The 26,338-nt window shown below is 35.5% G+C and overlaps 4 protein-coding genes and 2 pseudogenes across 5 annotated transcripts; 4 read left to right on the forward strand and 2 right to left on the reverse strand.

Moving 5' to 3' along the window:
• The first annotated feature begins 571 nt into the window (after positions 1–571).
• On the forward strand, positions 572–1,585 carry LOC143627253 (nuclear distribution protein PAC1-like). The gene has a single exon (XM_077097120.1). The coding sequence runs from the start codon at positions 572–574 to the stop codon at positions 1,583–1,585; it is 1,014 nt and encodes a 337-aa protein (XP_076953235.1).
• A 3-nt stretch (positions 1,586–1,588) lies between these two features.
• Positions 1,589–3,866, forward strand: LOC143627254 (uncharacterized). Its single transcript, XM_077097121.1, has 6 exons — positions 1,589–2,146; positions 2,230–2,298; positions 2,516–3,220; positions 3,324–3,505; positions 3,592–3,715; positions 3,828–3,866. Exons 1-6 carry the CDS (start codon positions 1,589–1,591, stop codon positions 3,864–3,866), a joined length of 1,677 nt encoding a protein of 558 aa, XP_076953236.1.
• A 1,719-nt stretch (positions 3,867–5,585) lies between these two features.
• On the forward strand, positions 5,586–7,394 carry LOC143627304 (2-C-methyl-D-erythritol 2,4-cyclodiphosphate synthase, chloroplastic-like). The gene is made up of 3 exons (XM_077097153.1): positions 5,586–5,992; positions 6,790–6,920; positions 7,007–7,394. Exons 1-3 carry the CDS (start codon positions 5,653–5,655, stop codon positions 7,238–7,240), a joined length of 705 nt encoding a protein of 234 aa, XP_076953268.1. The 5' UTR covers positions 5,586–5,652; the 3' UTR covers positions 7,241–7,394.
• Positions 7,395–8,682: 1,288 nt separating this feature from the next.
• LOC143627297 (monodehydroascorbate reductase, chloroplastic/mitochondrial-like) lies at positions 8,683–12,279 on the reverse strand (annotated as a pseudogene). Its single transcript, XR_013152573.1, has 15 exons — positions 12,151–12,279; positions 11,717–11,816; positions 11,508–11,585; positions 11,360–11,431; positions 11,176–11,294; positions 10,368–10,452; positions 10,199–10,288; positions 10,014–10,115; positions 9,852–9,942; positions 9,693–9,776; positions 9,537–9,608; positions 9,267–9,450; positions 9,102–9,164; positions 8,996–9,036; positions 8,683–8,915 (listed from the first exon to the last, which is right to left on the reverse strand). The product of XR_013152573.1 is annotated as a monodehydroascorbate reductase, chloroplastic/mitochondrial-like (transcript).
• A 1,779-nt stretch (positions 12,280–14,058) lies between these two features.
• LOC143627292 (wall-associated receptor kinase 2-like) lies at positions 14,059–17,839 on the forward strand (annotated as a pseudogene).
• A 6,904-nt stretch (positions 17,840–24,743) lies between these two features.
• On the reverse strand, positions 24,744–25,288 carry LOC143627306 (protein SPIRAL1-like 5). The gene is made up of 2 exons (XM_077097156.1): positions 24,998–25,288; positions 24,744–24,904 (listed from the first exon to the last, which is right to left on the reverse strand). The coding sequence occupies exons 1-2, from the start codon at positions 25,268–25,270 to the stop codon at positions 24,830–24,832; spliced, it is 348 nt and encodes a 115-aa protein (XP_076953271.1). The 5' UTR covers positions 25,271–25,288; the 3' UTR covers positions 24,744–24,829.
• Between the last annotated feature and the right edge of the window lie 1,050 nt (positions 25,289–26,338).

Genomic DNA, 26,338 nt, shown 5'->3' on the forward strand with positions numbered 1-26,338 from the left:
CATGGTTAAGTCACTGCCTGAAAACAAAAGATACGTATGTGTCGCATGTCGGTTCATTGATTCAGTTAATCCATTAGACCACCAGTCACTTGATTCTGTTGAGTATAGTGAACCACAGCCCAACAAACCTTCAAAATGCACAGTTGTAGTGATTGATTCATATACGTTAACCATAGTGCAAACCGTGTTTCGTGGTACTTTATCTATTGGACCTTTTAAGTTTATGTCTATAGTGACACCTGTTGGTGATATGGAGAAGGAATCAGTGCTGATTGCTGACTCGTGTGGTAATTTTCAATGTGTATCACTGTTAAAAGACACCGATCGAAATGAAGATGTTTTAGATGACTCACAAAAGAACTCTTGCCACCTGGAAGCATCTGATTGGATTCAAGACTCTGAAGGAGAAGTTCCAATATCATTTGCTGCTTCTGGGCAGGTTTTGGTCATTCTGTACACTAGCCGGTGTGTGTTTATGCTGGTGGATGGTAGTGCTTAGATCGGAGAGATTTCATTGTTAGATTCTGACGTGGCAGGGTGCATGTTTCTTGGAAATGATTACTATAGCACGATGCCACATGGTGATGAAAACCTTAACATATTTGAAGAAACATTTGCAGTGTGGAACAACAAAGGTTATGCTATTATGTATACAGTATCATATTCAGGAAAGACTTTCAAATACACCACTCTATGCTCAATCCCTGCTGTTTCACACATTCCTAGTATTGGATTATCATTTTCTTTTGTTCTAATAAATCAAAATCTTGCCCGTATTGAAACAATTTCTGTACACACTGGAGAACCAGTGCATTGGAAACCCTTGGTGACAATATGGGAATTGAGTAATAATGGTGAAAAGTTTCATCAAGAATGTAAATTGGTTGGAAAAGGAAGCTACTTTGATGAGTGGCTTGTGGATACAAACGAAGGGCAAAATGGTCTTTTCAGGAGAGAATCTGTGGTCACGTGTTCAATGGTTATTTCTGAAAATGACTCTTTACCGTATGCAATAGTTTATGGATATGATAATGGAGAAATAGAAGTTTTACGATTCAGTATGTTCTCTGAAAGAATGGAAGATTTAGATGTAGATTCATGTGCACAGAAGCAATATCTTTCGGGCCACACGGGTGCGATCCTCTGTCTGGCTGCACACCAGATGGTTCGTACATCCGCAGGGTTTAACTCCAACATATTTTTAATATCAGGAAGTAATGATTGTACAATACGTATTTGGGATCTTAATTCTGGTAATCTTGTGTCTGTGATGCACCATCATGTACAACCTGTTCGTCAGCTCATCCTACCCCCGGCCCACACTGATCGTCCATGGAGTGATTGCTTTTTATCCGTTGGAGATGACTCGTGTGTCGCGTTAGCTTCACTCGACACTTTAAGGGTTGAGAGAATGTTTCCGGGTCACCCATTTGTACCTTCAAAAGTCGTGTGGGATAGTACACACGGTTATCTGGCTTGTTTTTCTATGAATCATTCATTAACATCTGAATCATCTGACGTGTTGTACATTTGGGATATAAAATCAGGTGCCCTTGAACGTGTTCTTCGTGGTAGTGCTGCTTAGTCAATGTTTGACCATTTTTGTACAAGCGGGAATAAGAATAACGTGTCTTTAACTTCAATGGAGAGAAACACATCTGTTTCCTCATTGGTTATGTCAATAACTGAGGATAATACAGAAGTTTCACAATCTCATCCAAACACTCATCCAATTACATGTTCTTGCCCGTTTCCCGGAATCGCAACACTCGTTTTTGATATGACATTGTTGATGTCACATAAAATTGAATCGTTTAAAAGTCAAAATGGGTCAGACCAAATGAGCAACTTTTCCAAAGAACGGGTTATTGAAGGACCCGAATCGGGCCCATTAAGTACATATGGGTTACAGGAAACCACATCAGATGCTACAGAATATACTGATTGGGCGCATTCATTAGAAGGAAGTTTATTTCGGTTCAGTTTGTCTGTTTTGCACTTGTGGAATGTTGACTATGAGCTGGACAAACTGTTGACCTCTGAGATGAAACTTAAGAAACCTAAAAATTTGTTTCTAGCTTCTGGCTTGCTTGGAGACAGAGGGTCTCTCACGCTGACTTTTCCTGGTCAAAGTTCAACACTTGAGGTGCCATATTTTTCTGTTTACAATAACTTTAGAATTTGACATATTCATCATTCAAGTTATAGATATTAATATTAATATTTCAGCTATGGAGATCATCATCTGAGTTCTGTGCAATCAGATCATTAACTATGGTCTCCCTTGCTCAACACATGGTTAGCTTGTCTCACTCATGCTCCACAGCGAGCAGGTAACACATCATTTTGTAATTAAGAAATAGTAAGAAATATTTTTTCTAGGATCTTCAACATCATTTATAATATATATTTTGCAGTGCCTTAGCAGCTCCAGGTAGTTAACTTCTTGTAGAATTTTCCAATATATAGTTTCAATAAATGCATTATTTTTTTAATATATTTATTTGAAATACAGCTTTTAATCAGCTTTTGGCAAGACCAGAACGAACAGGTCCGAATGGCTGCACGTTCATTGTTCCACTGTGCTGCTTCTAGAGCCATTCCCCGTCCCCTACGTGCAGACAGTAATAGTAATACATTGTTAAATTCTGAAACAGAAAATGTTCTAAAAGATGTGAAACATGAAAAGGAAGATTCTGAAATGGTAGCGTGGTTAGAGTCATTTGAACGACAAGATTGGATATCTTGCGTTTGGGGTACGAGTCGAGACGCAATGACTTCTCATATTGTTGTTGCTGCTGCTTTGGTTGTTTGGTATCCAAGTCTTGTAAAGTCAACCCTTGCCACTCTATGCGTACACCCATTGTTAAAGTTAGTTATGGCCATGAATGAAAGATACAGCTCCACTGCAGCTGAGATACTTGCGGAAGGTATGGAAAACACATGGAGTGCAATAATAAGTTCCGAAATACCTCACTTAATTTCAGATATATTCCATCAAATCGAACATAATTCAGTAACGTCTGTTGAGATTCGGGAATCTTTGGTTGGAATCCTGTTACCCAGTTTAGCAATGGCTAATGTTCCATCGTTTTTACAAGTTATCGAAAGACAAATATGGTCAACTGCTTCTGACTCACCCGTTCACATTGTATCTCTCATGACTCTCATTAGAGTAACACGCGGTTCTCCTAGAAACTTGGCTCCTTACCTCGATAAGGTTTGTATATCATTTCAAGGCCATGTCAGCATACAGATATAATAATTAGCCATAACAAATTTTAACAATTATCAGTATGCAGGTCGTAAAATTTATTTTACAGACAATGGATCCTGGCAACTCAGCCATGCGAAGAAATTGCTTACAAAGTTCAATGGCAACATTAAAGGAAGTCGTCCGTGTTTTCCCAATGGTAGCGTTAAATGATTCTTCTACCCGATTGGCTGTTGGTGATGCAATTGGACATATTAACAAAGCCATTATTCGTGTATATGAAATGCAAAGGTTTGACCAAAACAATAGACTGAATGACCATATTACAAGTAGTTATATGCATGCATATCTTTAACTGTATTTATTTTTTATTATAGTATGACAAAGATAAAGATCTTGGATGCTAGTGCCCCCCCAGGACTTCCAACTTTGCTCGGCGGAGTTTCTGAAACGACTGTAAACACTGCAATTTCAGTCTTGAGTTTTTCACCTGATGGAGAGGTACTTTATTCTGTTACTTCTTTCACATGTGAAAAGTGGCATCTTTTGAATTGTATAACGTTTTTAATGAACAGGGTTTGATAGCGTTCTCTGAGCATGGTTTAATGATCAGATGGTGGTCAATAGGATCCATGTGGTGGGAAAAGCTTAGTAGGAATCTTGTTCCGGTTCAATGTACTAAATTAATATTTGTTCCTCCATGGGAAGGATTCTCTCCTACTTCCACATGGTCTAGTGTTATGGTAATGGGAAGCAGTTTTCACAGGTAATTTGATACCTGCTAGGGTATTTTTGTAATTTAAGGTGCAACATAGTACTCATATTTGTAGAGTTTTATTTGACAGGATAATTCACGGGACTTGAGCGAAATAGAGAGATTGAAGCTGCTGCTTCATAACCTTGATCTCTCATATAGGCTAGAATGGGACGGTGGAAAGAAAGTATTACTTAAAAGGCATGGGCAAGAGTTGGGAACATTCCAATTGTAGCTGGACAAAACTGCCCTCAAATCTGCTTTCAGTCGATATTCCTTTTCTAAATCTGCCAAACGATGGAAAGCTACTCGGTCTCCATCTTGATGTGCTAAGGGTACTGCAGATATTTCACTAAAGTTACCAGTTGCCGCATCTTTAGTGCTTATAAAGGGCACACATTGATTTATTGATTGCACAGTTTTGTTGCTTGTAGTTTCTATAATATTTTGGAGTTACAAATATAGCCTTAGTGATTTTGGAATTATGAGATACTGAGAACAGTTTGAGCTAATGTTGTTATATATGAAAATTAGAAAGAAGCAGTGTGTGTTCAAAGTGAGATGCAACCATTTGGTATTTGTGTAAGTATAGATTATCAATAAATTTTTTGTTAAACATTTTACTTTATGCATGAACTATTAATTTTTGAGATTATCTATTGCAAAATTCATTTAAAAGGTTATTGTTTTTGTAAAATGTGCTTTTCATAAAGTTTGGGTTTTTTCTTTGTAGTTGCTATTTATATTAGTTCAATTATAAACATTAATAAATATTAATGTTGTCTAAAAAAATATGGACTAGAGTTTTTAAATATTCACGAACGGCAAACCCCCCTAAAATTTATAAGCGTGTAAAGGAGCACAAAACCGTTTTTGGGCTCGGTTTGGAAACTGTTTCGGTTCGTGTCAAACACGTCAAAAATGTTCAGTCCAAACCATATCGGTTTAGAAATTGGTTTCTAAAGGAAAGCCATACCGGAATGGATTGGATTGGATTCAATGGCGGACCTACATCAAATATGTAGGTGTCGGCCAACCCTGTGATTTTTTTTAAATGTATATATATGTTAAAATCCTGATCGATCCCTATAAAATTTGACACCGATCCTCTTCTGACCCACTGTGAAATTTTTCTCTAGGTCCACCACTGATTGGATTGTAGCTATTTTCAAACCGGATTCAACGTATGTATTGTATAACTAGCGGTTTTCCCATACCGAATTCAAAGCATATATACTCAAACCAATTTTAGACCAATGGACCAAACCGATGGGTCATAGGATCCAAATACGTTTAACCAAACCGGTTTTCGCATCCAAATCCAACCAGGCTTTCAACTTTGCACCTCTGTAAGTATGCATGGAGAGAATTATATTTATGGCCTAACTTCATATAGACAAACAATTATAGATTGATTCAATATAGTTAAACCAACCCCAAATTAGGGTACAAGTCACAAAACTTGAACAAGATTGACGAATGCCGTATTTGTCAAAAATTAAAAATCAAAATGTAACAAATTAAATATATGTAATTAATAGTTAACTAGTCAAGAAGAAGCAACTTGTACCACTATATTTAAATAACGAGTCAGCGTATTTTATTAGACTTTTAATTTAATAACCACTACTAATATTTGAAGACGGGTATATTCCATTCCACCTCACACACACACACAGTAGTGATGGCTTCTACGACGTCGTTTTGCACCTCTCCATTCCACACCGGAATATCCTCTAACCACCACCACGGCCGGACAACTCTACCGCCGTCAACCTCTATCCTGAGCTTCAGCAGCCGCTCACCTACCTCTCTCCGCTCATCGATACACCGTCCGGCGGTGGTTGCGGCAGCTTCCAACGCCGTTGAAGTTGAGAAACCGGCGGTTTCGAAATCTCCGGCGAAGATTCTACCGTTCCGAGTGGGACATGGCTTCGATCTTCATCGGTTGGAGCCTGGATATCCGCTTATCATCGGAGGCATTAATATTCCTCATGAGAGAGGCTGCGAAGCTCATTCCGATGGTAGTTTCTTATATTATTATTATTATTATTATTATCTGTATTGATTTGTGTTTAATATTATCGTAACTAATTGAAGTTAATTTAGTCGAATTGTGCTACTTAGTTGACTTATTTTGAATAAGACATGCATCTCAATTTCTGCATGTTAAATATTTATTAACTGTGTAATTACTGTGAGGTTTACAAAACTCCAATTCGTTCGTATTGAGCGTGTAAAGAGTGGATTTAGCGGTGTTGTACAACTAGCTAGGCCCTAGTATCGACTAACAACTAATTGAATTGGAATATTATATGTAATGTTCAGTTTTATAGATATATACACACTGATTTTTATGTGTCATTTTTTGAAGCACAGGTTTTAACCCCTCAACCCATTTAGGATCCGAATGGCCAGAAACTGGCCACAAATTGGGCTGAATTTTTGCTGAAATTAAGGACAATTAGGTCCGGCTTTGACCGATTAGGAGTGATTATGTGTGATTAGTGATTAATGTCGCCGATTACCAAAAATATATTGACAGGGTAGCGATTCGTTTTTTTTTAAGTTTATTTTACAACCATGGATTTAGGTTTTTTTTTAAGACTAGTTTCGGAATTTGTGTGAAAGCTGTTAAAATTTATGCGAACAACAGAGCAGGCATTCGAGTATGAAATTTGATGATTATAAGGGGAATAAGTATGAAATTTATGATAAGAATTGCTGCAGAGTGACAGTAGTACTTGAATGACAAAGCATCGATTATCCTCACGCTGATGAAAGTCTGATGTTCTTACCCTGTTTGATCGGTGTGTTTTAGGTGACGTGCTCTTGCATTGTGTTGTTGATGCAATTCTGGGTGCTTTGGGTCTACCTGACATTGGGCAGATCTTTCCAGACTCAGATCCTAAATGGAAAGGTGCAGCATCGTCCGTTTTCATCAAAGAAGCTGTAAGATTCATCACTACCTTCTCAATCATTATATCATGTTACATTGCTAATTTACTCACTCGGCCCCGTGTTGAATCAAATATCAGGTGAGATTGATGCACGAGGCTGGTTATGAGCTAGGAAACCTAGATGCGACTTTGATTCTTCAAAGACCAAAGCTAAGCCCGCATAAAGAAGCCATTAGAGACAATTTGTCTTTGCTTTTAGGTGCAGACCCTTCTGTTGTGAACTTGAAAGCTAAAACACACGAGAAGGTAGACAGTCTTGGAGAAAATAGAAGCATTGCAGCGCACACAGTTGTGCTTTTGATGAAGAAATGAAGTCGTTTTGAAACACAGGTTCAATTGTAAGAATTACAATTGCTGCATTCGCATCTCTGTATCAAGATTCAAAAATAGATGTGAACAACAATAATTGATTTACTCCTTTAAGGCGTGATGATTATTTATAAAAGTTGGTAAGCTTATGTGCTCATGATGGATTACGGAAATATAACAAGTTACTTGTTCTATAATACTTAAAAGCTACATAATTGAATAACCAAAATACCAAATAGTTATCTTCCAATACAGTAGTGTTGTTACGCAAAAAATGTGGTATTAGCTTATATTTACAGTATGCTTCTTGGTACATGTATGCCTGAGAATTTGTACCTGTTGGCCCGCTTGGCGGATGAGAATACATTTAGCTGGGGTGAAATCGTGTCAGCTTGGTGGATCGAAATTGACGAACCTGAACATGGCCCATATGATCTGTGTTAAAACTAACCCAGGCATGCTTTTAAACCGTCTAACACACAACTCGTATAGCATGTTTTCTAAACAAGCCAAAGAGTTCGCCTCTTGACAAATTGTGAACAGGTTTTAAACGAGTTGCCAACGTTGTAACAAAGTTGCAAGCGGCTTAGAAACTTGTGTAAGCATCCCTGCATATAGCTGATTTTTTTACGGGTTGGTAAGTCAATTTGCTTACAACCAACTCACACATGAACTGTTTAAATCAATCTGTTAATGAGCTGAACCCATTTCGATAAATTCAAAATCTGATTATATATGTAACGTGTGAGGACTCGGGTCCCTTAGATTACTAAATCAGTAAGAACAACATGGATTTCAGTGATTGGTATTGGGATGATTTTGAAAACTTTCAGAAGGCTACTTGGTTGACCCACCATCTTCATGTCAATATCTAAATGCCCCCTCAAGATTGTTTACGTGCTATTGATCGTCTTACTTGTATAAAAACAGGTAGAAGATGGTTGTAGTTAATTGATAGTAAAACCGGCAAAACAGGGCAAAATTTCGAATTTCATATTTGGATTTGATGGTACTAAGTGGTGGTGGAGATGACGCCGTGTTTTACACTAGTTGAAACAAGCATACATGCTAAAACATAAGATAAACACATCTAAAACACTACTTTTATTGCGCTCAAGGACAGTTTATCTACTATTTTTGGTACACTTATTGCAAGATATTATCAAACAATCCAATGCCAAACAGAGACCAGAAAAGTACATTCTTATATAGGCAGGCTTTAGGAAAGATGAAACTGAGAAGATGCTCTGCATGTTGCGTCTTCTGCATTACATGTCGTATCTCGAGGAAAATGTAATTAATAATAGTAATACATGCTCTGCCTTTTTTCCCTATATGCAATCTTTAGCTCTGCAAATCAAACAAACAAAACTTGATTAATAGAATCTTATAATATAAACAAAACTTAAAAATAAATTTTGTTGCCAACTTATTATCCACAGAAGACAATTTGACCCATAACCACACATTGAAATCCAGTTATTACAACTTCCAGTTACAATTACTAAATAACCAGTTCCAAAACGTATACGATAAACAAGATAACAACGTTTGGAGTTCTAACCTAGAGAAAAGCTTTGGCAATTTCAAGGGCTTCCTCAACTGAAGCTGCACCTTGAAGTTTGACTTTGTCAATAGATGGTTGACTCCTTGCTAGTTTAGGTAGCAGTTGGAACTCCTATAATCACACACAAGCCACAATAAAATATCACTGAAAACAAACCAAAAAACCAAACCAAAAGCTTAATGACATCACACCTCTGGAGTTCCACTTTCAAGAAGCACACCCTTTAATTTACCTGCGAAACACCAAAAACATATTAATAATCCTCAAAATTCTTTCTTGTATCTATTTGATATTTACCAGAGTCCAACCAAAATGTAGCGATTTTAGGATCAAAATTCCCAATTTGAATAGCTTCTCCAACTGTTCAACAAGGGTACTAAATTAATAAATTTGATAATAAAAGGATATTCATATTGGTACCTAAAAAAATACAATTTTTTTTTAGTTTTAACGTAAGCTTACCATTATCCCCAAAAAATTGCCACCATACTTTCCTTGAGCTACCTTCATATTCAAAAACTCTCGAGTAGAAATACGGGAGATAATCATATGTGTGAGTATGTGCGGTTAGTAATGCTTTTACACAATGCTGAGCGGAACCACGAGCATGATCAACATGTTCTACACGTGAAATCCTATTGTACATCTGTTCGTCACAAACAAATATAAAATATTAATCTAAATGCCAACAATGTAAGGTGGTAGTTGACAAGTTTCAAGAGAAAAACACACTTTTAATGGGAAAGCTGCAACGTCACCAATAGCGAAAATCCCTGGACGGTTGCTTCGAAACAGACCATCAACCTGCAAATTATGTAAATTATGAATTTTAAAGGTTTTAATACAGATGATTATTAACTAAAAAAGGTGATTATTTTGTATGCTAACCTCTATTCCACCAACACTTGTATTTAAGTTAACAGCTTTATCAAAAGGACCGACAGCTGGTTTTGCTCCAATACCAATAACTACCTAAAAATATTCAAAAAGACTATTATAAGTTTTTGCTAAAACGTTAAGTGTGCAAAAATGAGTTAATTAAGTTACCAAATCTGCTTCAATGGTAGATCCCATTTTCAAGTTTAACACCAGTAACTTGTCCATCAGGACCAGCTTCCAACGTTGTTATAGAAGCACCCTGTAACAAAATTGTGTGTCAGTTTATGTGTTTGTATGTTTGTGTGTAGAGTATTTAAGAAGGAAAAGAACCTTAATGAACTTGACACCATTGTCTTGATAAAGTTCTTCATATTTTTGGGCAAGCGAAGGAGTAAATAGCCTTGGAAGAAGATGAGTTTCAGGAAACATGACCTGTTTATATTATGCAAGTTAGAAGCTCATATATTTCAGATTATTATTTCATATAAAATGTTCAATGTGGATTAAATACTTACAGTTGTGTCAAGGTTCCATCCAACAGCAGCAGCTGCAACTTCCATGCCAATATAGCCACCACCAACCACAACTACTTTTTGTGCTTTAGCCTACCATATTATATCAATTAGAATAAATCACTATTAAGTTAGATTATTCAGAAACAAGTAAAATAAGAAACACCCTTACCAGTGATGACACTAATGAATCAGCATCAGCAACATCCCGAATATAGTGAACACCTTGTAAGTTTCCACCAATTTTCTCTGGAAATCTGAATCACAATGTATACGACATGACGTTATACGTGTATATACGGCCATGATTTAACAAGGATATATAAACTTCTAGCAACTTTAAAGAATAAATAGATAATAATTAGGCTTGTAAACGAACCGAATGGAGCACGTTCGTTCGTTTAATTTTAACCGAACAAACGCTTGAACAAAAACAATTAAACACACGGGGTATACTTGTTCGATCGTTAAGAAAATGAGCATGTTCGTGTTAATTTATGTTCGTTTGTTAGCAGTATAAACATATAAATGAACGTAAATGAACAAACATAACTAAACATAGATGAACAAACATAACTGAAATAAAAGCAGTTAGAAGTAACGCGAGGAACAATTTTTGGGCCTAAATATTTATCACAACTAGACTAAGTTGTAATGGTCCAAATTTAATTGAATATATTAACGAATGTAAATGAATGAACTTAAACAAACGTAAACTAACAAATAGAAATGAATGTAACTGAACAAGCATAAAATAAACGAATTTGAATGTACACACATATATAAACGAACGAGACATATGTTCATGATCGTTAGTTTAACTAAATTAACAATTGTTTTTGTTCATGTTCGTTCATTTATTAAATAAACGAACTTCCTGCCGAACGGTTCACAAACTGTTCAGTGACTGTTCGGTTCGTTTACAGGCCTAATAATAATCTATTTTTCATAATGAAACATTAAGTGTTTCCAAGAATTACCTAGATGCAGTGCACCCTGTGGCAATAATGAGGGCACCATATTTGAGTAATTTTCCTGAATTTGTTGTCAATGTTTGTTTATCGGCATCAATTGCTGTCACTGGATCTTCATAAATCATCTGCAATAAGCTTGAAAATTACACTTTAATCTTCCAATATTAGTCAACTAAATAAACTACACTACCTCTATTCCTTTCTCCTTGTACCAATCAGGTGTCTGCCTCTCACCTCCCGAGCCCACACACGTGTGAAAACCCTAGAAGAATATCAATGGTGAAAATACAGATACATACATAATCTGACATATTTTCAGATTGAGAAAACAGGCTTACCGGTAAACGAGCTGGCTTCTTGTCTAACGGAAACAAATAACCTTTTGTCAAAGCGGGACGCTCGTATGGAGCATATGCCTGAATTGACAGCATTATAATCATTTAATTCACATAACATCAAACTGTAATAACTACCTATAACATCACCTATAATCCTTGATTTGTTACTACATGATAAACCCTAACTAAATGAGAAATAAACAGAATACCTCTTTGGAAACAATGCATAGCTTCCCATCAGCCATCCCGTGTTCGACAAAAGTCCTAGCTGCATATCCAGCAGCATTTCCACCTCCAACTATCACAAACCTGAAATCATTTCCAATCAGTACCTCTCAATACGGTTTCGTTCAATCTTGTTATAAGGGTACAAACAAGCTCAGCTCCTTTTGACTAACAATTTATAAATCTCGAGCTTAACTCGTGAGTCATTTTTACAAGCTCGAGCAGCTTATTATTTACTAGCTAAAATATATATATATTTACCCAATGAGCCTATGCTCGACTCGATAACTAAACTAAGCTTCTTTTGAGGCTCGGGATAAATAAATCTTGGCTCATTGCAAGCTTTTTATCGATCTGATCTCAAGTAACTCATTTACACCCAACAGCAAAATAACAAAACAAAACAAATCAAACTCACTCTCGATTCTCATTAGTTTGGACGGCTGAAGCTTCTCGGATTAATACCCGAAGACTTCCGGCAATCAAGATTCGAAAATTGAGGACACCAGAGTGAAATCCCAGTCTTGATTGATGATAAGGTAGCCATTGAAAGGACATGATGGTCAGGCCAAACTATTTTAATAAATCGTCAATTTGGTTGTAACTTGTCATAGCGATGGACCCAAAAATAACATGAACATGTGAGTATGTATATGAAATCATAAAAATGTATAATTCAACACTATACCACTTCAGTCACACAATTTATGTATGATCTTCATTAGATGTTTTTTTCCTTTCTTTTTTTGTCTTTCAATTACATCCCCTACAACTTAACTTAATTATGTTTCTATCCTTAAATTTCAATATAGTTATCATACGGCTCGTGAACTTCATTTTTTTTAACCAATTTATGTTTCTACCCCTTAACTTTATTAGAGTTATCATGTGAACCCTAGTCTTTTATAAATATCTTTCTTTAACTAGTTTACATTTCTACCCCTAAACTTTGTTAAAGTTATCACCGGCTTCCACCCGAGTTCGAACCCCATCCCACATTCTCTCTCTCCCCTCCCCCAACCCCCCCAAAAAAAAGGTCCCTCCCCCCTCCAAAAAAAAAGGTTTATTTTTTAGAGTAATTTTAGTATGTATAACAATTTCGATCGAATTCTTGCGTCCCACCTTAAACATGTAGGTTCACTACTAGTTAAAAACAAACAAGTAACATCTCAAATCCCTAAAATTAACAACTATAGTTCAAATTAATTTCATGACATAGTAAACAACATTATAACTTTTGGGTTTTGTTTGCTTAAGCTTAATCACGATGAAAATATGGATTACTTTTATTTTAGCGGAGCATTGTAAATCTTGAAGAATAACTTACTTCTGAGTGTCTAAAAGGTAAATCAAGAAATCAAACAATTTAGAAATAGAAGACTACTCACAGTCTCACACTCATGATTAACAAATTAGGGCCGAAATGACACCTTAAACGAAGATTCAATGGATCACACTTCGGTTGCGGGTTTGCGGCTGAATATCAATTGTATTTATAACCAGGGAGCCCATGCCATGGTGTGCCTGGGCTACCTCTCAACTTTGTCTGCGAAGTGCAAAATAGTGTAATTTTTTCCTTCTCCGTTTTATTTATAATATCCTTTTGAGCAAATATTTGGATACCCTTTGGTCCAATTCTTTTTTTTCTGCGACACCCTTGATTTTTTCTTTTAGATCTGCCACTGTTTATAACAATGGGTAGATGTTCAATTGAGAAGAGTTCAAATGTCATATGCTAATTTTCATGCCATTTACTATTAATATTGTAGGATTTTTCGTTTTAATTTTAGGTACAACTGGTTTTCTGCACTTTTGAATTCACTACTTCCATTTATATGATGGTGGACTATAGACCAGCTTTCACGGTGAATTTGAAACGTAGTCGAATGGCTTACGTTAACGAAAGAGAGCCACAATAAGTATAAAATGGAAAACTGAAATTCCACAGCAAAGACCAAAAATTTGGGACCAGCTGAACGACCTTGATTAGTTTGGTGTTATTCTCACGCGACCTATTCAATCTTCTCTAGATGATAATGTTAACGGATTAACTGATCAACCATTAACACACATGAAGTAGTGGACTCAGTCAATGCCAACACAGCTAGCTAGCTAGACCACCATCAATTGAAAGACCAAAAACAAAACAAAAAATAAGTATTTGAACATTTTAATTGCTCAATTTGTTTACTTTAGAAACGTGTTGTATTTTGATTCTATAAATTGATATTGAATTATTATATAGGAAAACACACACAAATTAAGATACTGCCTCGATCATACAAAAAGAGATCGAGTGAAACAAATTGATTAAGGAGAAAGTAACATGCTTCTTCATATAATTATGATCCTCTCTTTTTTTACATTTCCTTTAATAATGGCCTTGGGAACTCTTCAAGGTTCCACCGTTAACAATATATCAAAGCCAAACTGTCCATCCCGTTGCGGGAACGTGATCGTTCCATACCCTTTTGGTATTGGTAATGACACGGGTTGTGCCCTTGACAACTCTTTCGACTTGTGACACGTCTTCCGGAAGTCCAAAGTTGTTCCTCCGTTCAAGCAACATAGAAATATACAACATTTCAGATACAGAGCTCCGGGTTTATGCTTGGCCTTCTTATAGGTGCTACGGCCAGAATGGAGCTTTATACAAAGAATTCGAAATGCTTAATAGCTTAAGTAGATTCACTTTCTCCCAAAGGAACAAGTTCATAGTCTAGTGGTTGTTTGGGAGTATGTGGCAAAGCAGATGATGTTCCTAATGATGGACAATGCTCAGGATCAGGCTGTTGTCAGACATCTATACCAAGGGGCCTAGACTACTATAATGTTACACTCAACAGCTTTCGAAACCACACAGATGTTTGGTCCTTCAACTACTGTGGCTTAGCGTTTCTCGGTGAGGAAGGCAGTTTTGAGTTTGGGGGCGCCGCTGATCTATTAAATGCGAATGATACATGGTATAGGGTACACTCAACTGTTCCTGTAGTGATAGATTGGGAAATCGCGCTTGAAGGGGATTGCTCTAGTTCAAATGCATGCAAAGAAAACAGTTCTTGCTATGATATAAACGGTGGCGGCTATCGTTGTAAATGCAACACTGGTTACCATGGTAACCCCTATCTTGATCCAGGCTGCCAAGGTTAGTTTCTTTGAAATATATCAAATAATTTTTAACGGCTATCACAACACTTATAGCATGTGTTATGACTTGCTTACCATAAATAATGGGCTAATAGGCTACTTCATTGATTATGAAGTTAATTATTTTTTAATGGAAACTAACCTGTAAATCACCTATGCTGCACCTTGTGGGATTTGTGTTTTAAACCATCAACCTCTAGGATAATGATGAGAAACCTTATACTCCATGTCCTTTTAAGCTGGCCCCACCCTCCGTTTATGAACTTTTTTTATACATATTGAGTCTCCCTTCTCTCCTCTTGCGTTGTCGTTCAAACTTCGCCACTTGTTTTTTTGAGAGTTTAACAAGAAAAGAGTCGGTAGCAACTTCTCTCCCCCCTTGCGTAGTCGTCCAAACTTCGCCACTTGTTTTTTTTGAGAGTTTAACAAGAAAAGAGTCAGTAGCAAGCATGACACCAAAAGAATCTAGTGTGTTCTTGAAACAAAATTGAACGATTTTTAGTTTACTATACAGCGTAAATACCTATATATACGTTCTCGCATTATTTAAATGTGACCATGTATTGTTTGGATCTCAGTATGTAGCTGTAACTTTTGGGTTTTTTTTTTAAACTTGGTTACTATTATATAATATTGCTCATTTCTTTTAAGTCAAACTACTGGGTGGCCCGTTTCATGACGGGTTCAATCTAATTCGACGTCTAACCCAACTTGCATTATACATTGATTATATTTGGGTATTATTATTATTTAAATACTAATAATTGTTGGTGGTTGCATTAAGTAATATAGTGAATTGAATAGGGGTGTTCACGGTTCGGTTTCAAACCACGAAACTAAACCGGAACCAAACCGAATTTATAACGGTTTGGTTTGGTTCGGTTTTAAATTTTAACGGTTTGGTTTTGGTTTTCGATAATCAAAAACCGTTAAGACAACGGTTTGGTTACGGTTTGACTCAAAAACCGTTAAAACCGGACCTTGAACGCCCCTAAAATTGAATATGCATTTTTAAATAATGTTTACTAATTAATAATCACTAGTATTTGCAAGAGACAATTTTACCCTTTGAAATATTTATAATATGTATCTGTGTTGTATTATAGAATAAAACTTGTAAAACTCTTCTATTCAATAAATTTTATCATGTCTTTCTCAAAGGTATTATTATAATATAGTATAGATAACTATAAATTATGTAGTTTTATGCTTTCTTTAACAATGTTGTTACAGTTTCCTATTTTTATAGACATCAACGAGTGCGACGATCCTCAAGCCAACTCTTGCTATGGTGAAAGCTCAAATACCCCAGGAAGTCATAATTGTACTTGTCCATTAGGATCTTCTGGTGATGCAACAATAGCAAATGGATGTCAACACACCATCCGTTCAAAATTTTCTTCAACCTTATTCATTATAGGTAAAAAAATAAAAAAAAATAATTCATGAAAGTATAATGTGTGTATGACAATTATTATAACTTCAAAAATAATCTTTTCAAGATATTAGTTCTGTTCACTGAAACCAAGTTTAACGATCACTAATTGAACTTTTTTTCCTTTTCAATTCACATGTAGCAATGGTGTTTGGCCTATTAGCAATACTAGCTAGTGTACTGGGGATTTTGTATGGTATAAGGAGGAAGAAGCTAATGAAAGTTCGAGAAAAGTTCTTTGAGCAAAATGGTGGTGTATTGCTGAAACAAAAGATTCATTCACAAGGTTCTCATGAGGCAATGACTTTGTTTAGCGTTTCACAACTTCGGAAAGCCACTGATAATTATACTCAAGAGAACATTATTGGTCGAGGTGGTTATGGCGTAGTGTACAAGGGAGTGTTGTCTGATAAACGTGTGGTTGCAATAAAGAAGTCTAAAATAGTGGATGGGAACCAAGCAGAGCAGTTTATAAATGAAGTCTTGATCCTTACACAAGTCATCCATCGAAACATTGTAAATCTTTTGGGGTGTTGCTTGGAAGAGGAAGTCCCTGTTCTAGTTTATGAATTCGTCTCTAACAACACTCTTTTCCATCACATTCATTCTAGAGTGGGTGGCATGAATTGGTTATCATGGGAAAATCGATTGCGAGTAGCTGCTGAAGCTGCTGGTGCACTTGCATATCTTCATTCAGAAACTATCATGCCAATCATACATAGAGATGTTAAGTCTACCAACATACTACTGGATGATAACTACACTGCAAAAATTTCAGATTTTGGTGCATCAAGGTTAGTCCCATTAGATCACGAACAGGTAACTACTCTTATTCAAGGCACATTAGGGTACTTGGATCCTGAATATTTTAACACAAGCCAACTAACTGACAAAAGTGATGTATATAGCTTTGGAGTGGTTCTCGCAGAGCTCATAACTGGGAAAAAAACCAATCGGTGTTGATAGGTCCAATGTTGAAAAGAATTTAGCACCATATTTTGTCAATTCAGTTACAGAAAACCGTTTATATGGAATTGTTGAACCTCGAATATTACGTGAAGGAACTCTTGAGCAAATACAAGCTGTAGGTGATTTGGTAAAATGATGTCTTCATCCACAAGGTCGGCATAGACCTACAATGAAAGAGATAGTGGTGGAACTAGACAACTTGAGGAAATTCACAACCCATCCTTGGATAGAACAAACATTTGAAGAGGCTAGAAGCTTGGTCCTAGAAGTTGAGCAATCAGATCTTTATGAGGTCCCATTAGTTTCGTACGGTACTGGGGAATCTCACTCAAGCAGTATATACATGCATTTTGAAGAAAACAAGCCACGTTAAGCTTTTTTTTGCTTCTTATAGTGTCGATTGTTTGAGCATTTATAAAAGTAAGCAAATATGGTGAGTAAGGTTGTAACTATATGATGTTTTATATTGTAGTACCTGTTGGTTATTGATGCCAAGAGATAGACTCAAAATTACTTGCATTATTCATCTTCTATCCTTCTTTCAAAGTTGAAATAGGCCATACAAGAAAACTGAAAACATATGAATAACAGAATTGTAAATGTAAACAAATTGAAACATCCTACATTTATTTTGTAACAAAAAAGAAAACCATATCAATAAACTTATAAAATTGTTGGTAAATCAGACAAAAAATCAAATGAAGAAACATAAAATTGAATCAATAACTTGCCTGATGATAAATTGCTCATGCATACACTTGTGAATTGTGTTTTCTGACTCGAATTTGGTGAGTTCTTATAACCCTAGAACAGGTACCACTAAACGACGCAACGTTTACAAATCTAAGACCGGTTATTGACATCTAAACATCACGTACCTGTTGACTTCTTACAAATAGAAGTAAAAAAGATGTGTGGTTTCGTTCATTCATTTCGCCTTCACCCCCGCCATATTAGCAGCACCATGTCTAGACTTTGTGAACTTAAAGTCTTTAGGAAAGCCAATAGCTGTTAGGCCCATTTTGTTATTAGTCTTTTGTATTTATTTGTACTTTAACGATTATATAATTTAGCTAGTCAGATTGTCTTTCTTGTATGTTTGGGCCCGAGGCCATGTAACTTGAAGCCCATTGGGCCGTAATAATACAAGAATGGTGCATGAGAACGCACGCTATAATTAATAGTGTGTGTCTCTAGTGTGTGTTCTCATGCAAACACAACTTTTGACAAATAACATAACCTTATCCTAATCTACCAAACTCTCTCCCTCACGGTAATAACAAACCAAACAAGATCCGAGATCTCGGTTCCTTACTAGTGATTCCTGCTAGATAGTGTTGAGATTGATCCAAGTAGACTAGTTGTTGTGTTGTTTGATCTGTCCATATGACCTACAATAGCCTATAACATTTACTTGCATGATGACCATTTCTTTTACAATGTGAACAAATAACAACCTTCTTATTAGGGGTGTTCATTGGATTGGATAATAGAGTATTTGTTTATTCAGTTCGGATGTTTCGGATTTGAAATCTTTAGAACCATATCTGAAATCCGATCTTAACTTAGTTAGATTCAATTTGGATGAATACAAATACTCTGAATTAAACCAAATAACATTTTTTCCTAATCATTGGTTCCTGTTTATTTGTTCCTAATTTTTGGTTCCTAACATTTTATTAGTTTAGAATCACATTAAACATAAAAAGCTGGAAATACAAATTAGTCTATAATACAAATTCAGATTTCAGCCTACAAAAATTAGTCCAAATAAATTAATCAGAATTCCTAAAAATTAGAACAGTAAGCATGTGCTCCAATATTTTATATTGCCTTATGGTGATGTGAATGGGCTGATCAATAATCTTGAGTATATAATGGGTTGGGTTGGGCCATATCTCTATTTAAACATGTTATATGCTTATCTCGGTTAAAGGATATTCGAATAACTCGAACTTTCAAAATGTTCATATCCGAATCCGATCCGAATATTCTAATAAGTGATTCAGATTAGGATAGACCGGATCGGTTTATTTTGGTGTACTTCTTATTCTCATATCTACAAGATTGACTTTGAACTTGAGAATAAGCATTCATAGATCTAGTTTCCAAAAAACATAGAAACAACATGAATTTCTCTTTGTTTTTCATCATGAATAATGCGTGCATACGCTTCATTAGGTTAGAGTATGTGTAGTGGGCGACAAGTTGGAGGTTTTTTGGGCGATAAGGGGCTACAACCCCCCCCCCCCCCGGGCGATATTCGAGCGATAAGTGTGTGGGTGTTGGGGGGGGGGGGTGGTGTTATAGATTTCTCGACGGTTGGGTTTAAAAAATATTATTTTATTCAATGGGGGTGATTTTTGGCTTGAACACCACTAAATAAAAATAGCTCATCTATTGATGTGGCGCCCTGTCAACCCCCCCCCCCCCCCCGGTTTTAAACGAAGATTAACCATAACCTCCAACTGTACCATGCGAGGATGGGCATATGGATACAAATACCAAAGGATTGGATGAATCGAGCACCATTGAGGGTAAAATAGGAATCAACGTAATTTGCTTTCATTGAGGGTAATATACAAATAAGAAGAACGAAGTTTATTCTGATGCCATGTGGTTTCGGAAATGAATGAATGATTTTATTGAATGCCCAAAATGAAATACAAACTTCTAAAAGCTCCCTACCAAACATACCCATAAACGTCATAAACAAATGAATAAACGAATTGAAACTTAACAGCTATTAACTAACCAATTCATTAAATACATTAAGGGTAAAATAGGAATCAACGTAATTTGCTTTATCAAAGACAACTGGAATATCGAATGAGGGAATGTTTGGGTGTGTGATAGTCGCTGGGATCTACGCACTGGTTGGGGAAGGAAATGCAACAAAACAGAGAAAAATGGGTTGATTTGTTTAAATTTGTTTTAGAATGACGACCTTTTTTGTGTGTGTTTAGGCACTTAACTAGAAAAACTTACGTCTACCCACTTCAAGACGCATCCTTGTTACGTTTTAAAAATTGTTGGAGAGCGAACTTGTAATTCTAGAAACATGAGAAGCAAATGTGCAATATGTGCAAATCATGTGGAGCATTCGAGTAATTAATTCATTTTATAAATGATATGCGCTTTGATCACAAAAAAGGTCATTCGGCCGAATTATAATATGAGCAGAATTTTAGCTAATTCTATGGTCATGTGACGTAGCTAATCTTGTGACGGAGTATATGACAAACAAGTCCGATAGCTAATCAGTTACGGCTTAATGACATTGGTCACAAAGTTACAGACTCCGTTTGGAAAAGAAAAAAAAAAGAGAAAACTTAAACGACCATTGAAGGCTGAAGAATGCATCCTAAAGCTCTCCCATTGCAAATGCCTCCAGTCACAATCCTCAGACCTCTAGTATAACACAAATCTAGCGATGGTAAAAATGATCACTAGTTTCCACTGTAATGGTTTTCCGTCAGAAGCTTTTAGGAGTAACATCAAGGATCTAATTACCGGATGATTCCCATAATATATATTTCAATGCAAGCTTATTGCTTTTAGAGTTTATAAAGATCCTCATTACTTAAGTTAGGATGTTATACTTCACTTATACAGCGTTGGAGTTAACGATCGAACTAATTAATTGACATTTTGTTTCTATGATCATGAGCATGTCTTGTCTATCTTGAAAAAAATGAGGACGTTTTGAGGACATTATAGATAAAGCTTGATGAAGAAGACATGTAATGGGGTTCCATTGAGAGGGTATGCTTCTTTTGAGTCCCATTTTTGTAAAGGTGGGCCTTTTTGCTTGGTTGGCTTTGTGTCTTTATACGTTATGGTGTTAGCTACAAAACATGTAGCAATAATATTAGTCTTTGTTGCACTTCAATATATAAAACATTCACACATATAATGTATAATTGGCAAATAAATTCAATCTCTCAAAAATTGACAAAATTTCTGCCTAACCATTTTCCAAATAATAAAATGACTTGGCACCAATTACAAACTAACACGTATCACGAGTAGGTTACAAATATAGAGGAAAGTTAACGCACAAATGAAATTGACGTGTTAAACGTGAGAATCAATTAGAGTAATTATGTATACAAGTAGAGTAATTATCATAGAGTAATTATGCAATTACTCTATGATCAATTACTCTGTGATAATTACTCTATTTGTATACATAATTACCCTACTTGATTATCACGTTTAGCACTTTAATTTCATATGTATCTGATCCAAACCCTACATATATAGGACACTAACAGAAGAATTAAACTAAGATAGTGTCATTTACGCTTAGGCCTGGAGAGAGCCCATTCTCTAACTAGTAACTCGGCACCTCCCTAGCCAACTCAAGCCACCAGCCAAGATCATGAACTGTATCACCCTTATTGTAATGTTCTTCAAGTTACGATTTTGCTTGTAATTTTGCATTATTATTTTTAAATTGTGATCCAAAATAACAATAAAATAACAAAGAAAAAAAAAGCATTAAAGCATCTGGGATTCTAAAACTGCGTATTTATCTTCGTAACTTTAAATCCTTAAATACTGTATTATAAACATGATTATCCAACAATCTAAAAAAAATTGCACCAGAAACATATGTTTTGGTCAAAATAATTGACAAAATTAATTTAAAAAAAATAACTGTTTAAAATTAAGAACAAATTATTTTTTTAAATTTGAAATATCTAGTGATTTTTCTCAAGAAATTATTTTCACATCATTTTACAGAATACCAAAAATTAAATAAATAAATAAGCAAGCATGCATGTCATGACAGCAAAGTTCGGTTTTTTTTAAATTCCCAAAATAACCAATTTTAACCAACTTATTCCAGTTATAGCTGGAGACCAAAATAATTCTCAAACTAGCCATATTTGTCAGCAGATCAAAGCACAAACCGATCCGAATGAATTTTTGGACCTTTAAATTCGCGTCGCGTGTCAAAGTTTTAATGTATCTTACCGAATTTCTTAAAATTTCGTCGGATCCGACTGAATTTTAGTGGCTCCAACCGAATTTTTCATCTTCTACCTCTCAAACAGTCAAACCCTAAACCTTCGTCTGCATATTTTTTATTTCTTCACAAAATCAAGCAAATAAATAGTGTAAATTGTTTAGTTATTCGAGGAGAACACAACCATAATGTTCAATTTCACTCTAGAACACTAAATCAAAACCCCCGAATTGAAAAATCTAGGATTCATTGGACAAATTAAATAGTCGGATCCGATTGTTCAGAGTTTGTTTCCGCCGGAGCCGACTGTCTTCTACTCCGACGGTTCTTCACGCTAATTGGTTGGCCGGGAGGTTAAAGTGTCGGATCCGTCGAACATGAGGCTACATGGCGCGTCGTGACTGGTTAAAAATTCCGTCGGATCAGTTTGTGCTTTGGTCATATCCGACCGGAAAATATGGCTAGTTTGGGAATTTGTTTTGGTCTCCGGCTATAATTGGAAAAAGTTGGTCAAAATTGACTATTTTGAGAATTCCCCCCCCCCCCCTCCCTTTTTTCATAATACTAATAATACGTGCGTACACACATTCATTACAAACTATGCATTTTCTTAATACTTGCATATTAATTTAACTTAAAAACTTAAATACAGTCAAGCAAGCACACTCTTATAAACCCTAATTAACATTTTTGAACGGTCACTTCGATCTATCTGTTAACCAAAAAACATAAGCCATGGGACAGCCGAAGATTATTGACAGAACATCTTATGTTGGAACATGAATTCAATATCTTTTAGCTCTGATTGATACAAATTCCCTACCTTTTATTTCATGAATATGTCTGGTTAATAAGGTTCATGATAAAGATATCCTCACTTATCTCCAAACAAGTAGCCAAGAGGAACTACTGCTTTGAATTCATCATTTTGCCGTGTTCCCCTAAAATATCAGAACCAACCTAGATCGATATATATCATAAATTCATAACCTATATATAAGAGGGAAACCTAGCTACCTTCTACAATTTGATGTTCTTAATTATTTTGATTATTTTTAAATTTAAGTTTATCATATTTATCAACACTTTCTTTTATTCCATTTTTGTGTTTGCTTAGGTGGTGGTGGGGATTTGTTAGTTGGCTGCTTTTGTTTCTTTAGTTTAAATGTTCTGGTGGTAGACAATGATCCAAAATGGCGGATGTTGTTTCAAGGATATATAATTGTATAATTTTTTTGTACAAGGTTGTACCGTGCTTTTATAATTTGTTTGACTAGCTATATGATATTATGAATGAATCAATTTTAGGTAAAGTGATATATGAATGTTTTTAAAATTTACTAAGGTCATTAGTAAATTCACCTGAAAAGTCTATATAGAGATAGAGCCATGCATGAAATTTTAACTCAGAATTTAAAAGTAGGCGATCGTCGACATCCAGATGTAAGTAAACCCACAGAGTGATGCCCATCTATACATTAATGTATTCATGGACTCATGGTAATTTGTTTACTTATGTAGTAAATATTGGAGGTTATTATAAATTGAGATCTTTGTAGCTTGTTATCACATATTCACAAATATAAGAAATGAGTCTTTAATTGGATTTGTATAGAGTTAGCCATTCACAAATATAAGTAGTGAGTCTTTTAATCGAATATTAGTCATCAGAGAAGCAGAATGGCCTGGGCTAATTAGCTAAGTGATCTACGGAAGTTGTGAGATGCAGAACTACATCTACATGTCTTAACCAATAATTAAGCCCCGATTTTATCGTATCAGTTTTAGGACACTATACGCATAAGTAATCATTAGAAGATGCAAACTTTTCACATATGAGTGTGTAACATGTATATGATCATATTGATATTTAAGTTTCATTTCGCATCTCCAAAGACGTGCAATTACTAAACGGTTCTTGTCCTGGCCGGAATCAGTAATTCGGGATCCTTTCAGATTGTGCCAAAATAGCAGCAAAAGAACCTGGACTCGATCTAAACTCGTATATATAAATATTTCATGATTGAATCCTTAGTACTGAACAATAACTCATGATTGTCAAATGATGCACCTCAAAACATTTAAGAGCCCACTCATTGTTCAATCATTAAAAGTATAATCTGGGAAAGATGACATATATATAGTTCTCGATCCATGTATAAGTTTATAGTATTTAATTTGGCCCTCATATGTAAAAAGATTCATATCAAACGAAACAAGTTATTCTGAGAATTTCAAATGAAGAACAATTCCAAAATCCAAGTAATTGCATTACATTTGATAAAAGTACACACATTTATTACAAATAATATACTAACATAAATATATCACATAATTTGTGTTAAACTGAATATAAATAAACAAGAAGCACACGTTTAAAACCCTAAACATCTTTATAGCTATCACCATAAGAAATTATATGTTTTGGGCAATTCCGGCCCATCATGCCAGAACTGATATCAATATCCATTGGGTTTCAATTTCAAGCTCCATCCGTAGTTACGAATTCTATCTTGACTTATTTTTTAGATGCAAATAGCTAAGTTCATAATTATAGAGAATCATGATTAATTACTTATCTCCAAACAAGTAGCCAAGAGATGAATCTCCACCAGGAACTGATTTGACCTTTGTCGATGGCCGGCCCTATAATCATCGCCAAAGCTCGATCGATCAATACTTCAAAAAAGGGGTAAGAAAATATGTTTAAAAGATATAAATTAATATAAAGAAACTTACTGTCACTAGAAAATCTTTAGACTTATCACCATCTCCATGATAGATATATTTCTTAGGGGAGGTACCGGTGCCATCATCTTTCTTGGTAGGAGGAGGAGGAGTTGGGGCTTTTACCGGTGACTTCATTTCCATGTCGTCGGTGCCATATGGCGGTGTAAGAACCGGCGGTGACGAGCCTTTAGATTGATCATTTTGTTGGCCTAATTCATCAGAACCAAACAAGTACCCTAAAGAACTTTGACCTCCACCAGAGCTGTTCCTTCTGTTCATCATCAATACCTAACCCTAACTTTTTTTAAGTCTTTCTTTCTATTATTATCTCTTATATATATAAAAAAAGTGTATGCGAGAGTGATGCTTAACTTTAATCATATTGAAGTTTGAATTAATCAGATTAATAAAAATGTTTACAACACTTTTAAGACTTATTTTTGTGCATTTGCTTATGTATGGGTGGGGATGTGTTGGTCACTTGGTTGGTTGGTATTTTTTCTTTTCATATTTTGAATGTTTTGGTGGTGGGCATTTGCCATGTATGTCGTTTTACAATATCTTGTTCTTTCCGTCAAATGGTGGTGGCTCAAAACTTCAAAATTCAATCAAGTCAATTGAATAGCTTGAGTAGCTCGAAACTCGATTCGTTGACACCTTAACAAAGGCAATTTCTCGTTATTTAGCAACGAGTTAGCAAGGAAAAGGTGTTTGTTACGATTATTGACTTTTACCATGGAATATATCCTTCGTTGGTCCATATGAAACTGTGTAGATAAGAGATTGAATAAGATATAAATTTCACATGTTTATAATGGAAAGGATGGACTCATAATTGATCACTGACAGAAATGGGATTGCATGGTTTTTCATGTGCTAATAAGATGTACGCATTTGGAAACATGTTGTGTACGAGAATGTATGTCAATTCCAACACTCACGGGAACCATTGGTCGATTAATGAGGGATGCTTATGTGTTGCTTAAATGATTTCTACTTGCGTACTAAAAATGTGTGATTCGGGAAGCTTATGTTAACTTGCACATCATTTGCGTCTCTTTCAAGCCTGGATACATTATACATGTCACATGGTTTGCATGTCATCGAGATATAACATTGTAGTCGATATGGGATCCAGTTGTGCACATATTCTCACAACATAAGAATAATGGTTGCATGTCATTTGTTTTTGGTTGAATCTCCTATGGATCTAGTTCGGCGAACTAAACGATATGAATTCGGTTGCCTTTTTATTTTATAAATAAATATTAAATATCTTTACTTATTTATTTCACAAAGAAATATATTTTTAAATTATCTGCAAGTGATAATACAAGATATTAATTTACT

The sequence above is a fragment of the Bidens hawaiensis genome, unplaced genomic scaffold (assembly GCF_021521415.1).
Source record: "Bidens hawaiensis isolate Kalapana, Puna unplaced genomic scaffold, B.hawaiensis_p1.1 tig00004618_1, whole genome shotgun sequence".
NCBI lineage: Eukaryota > Viridiplantae > Streptophyta > Magnoliopsida > Asterales > Asteraceae > Bidens > Bidens hawaiensis.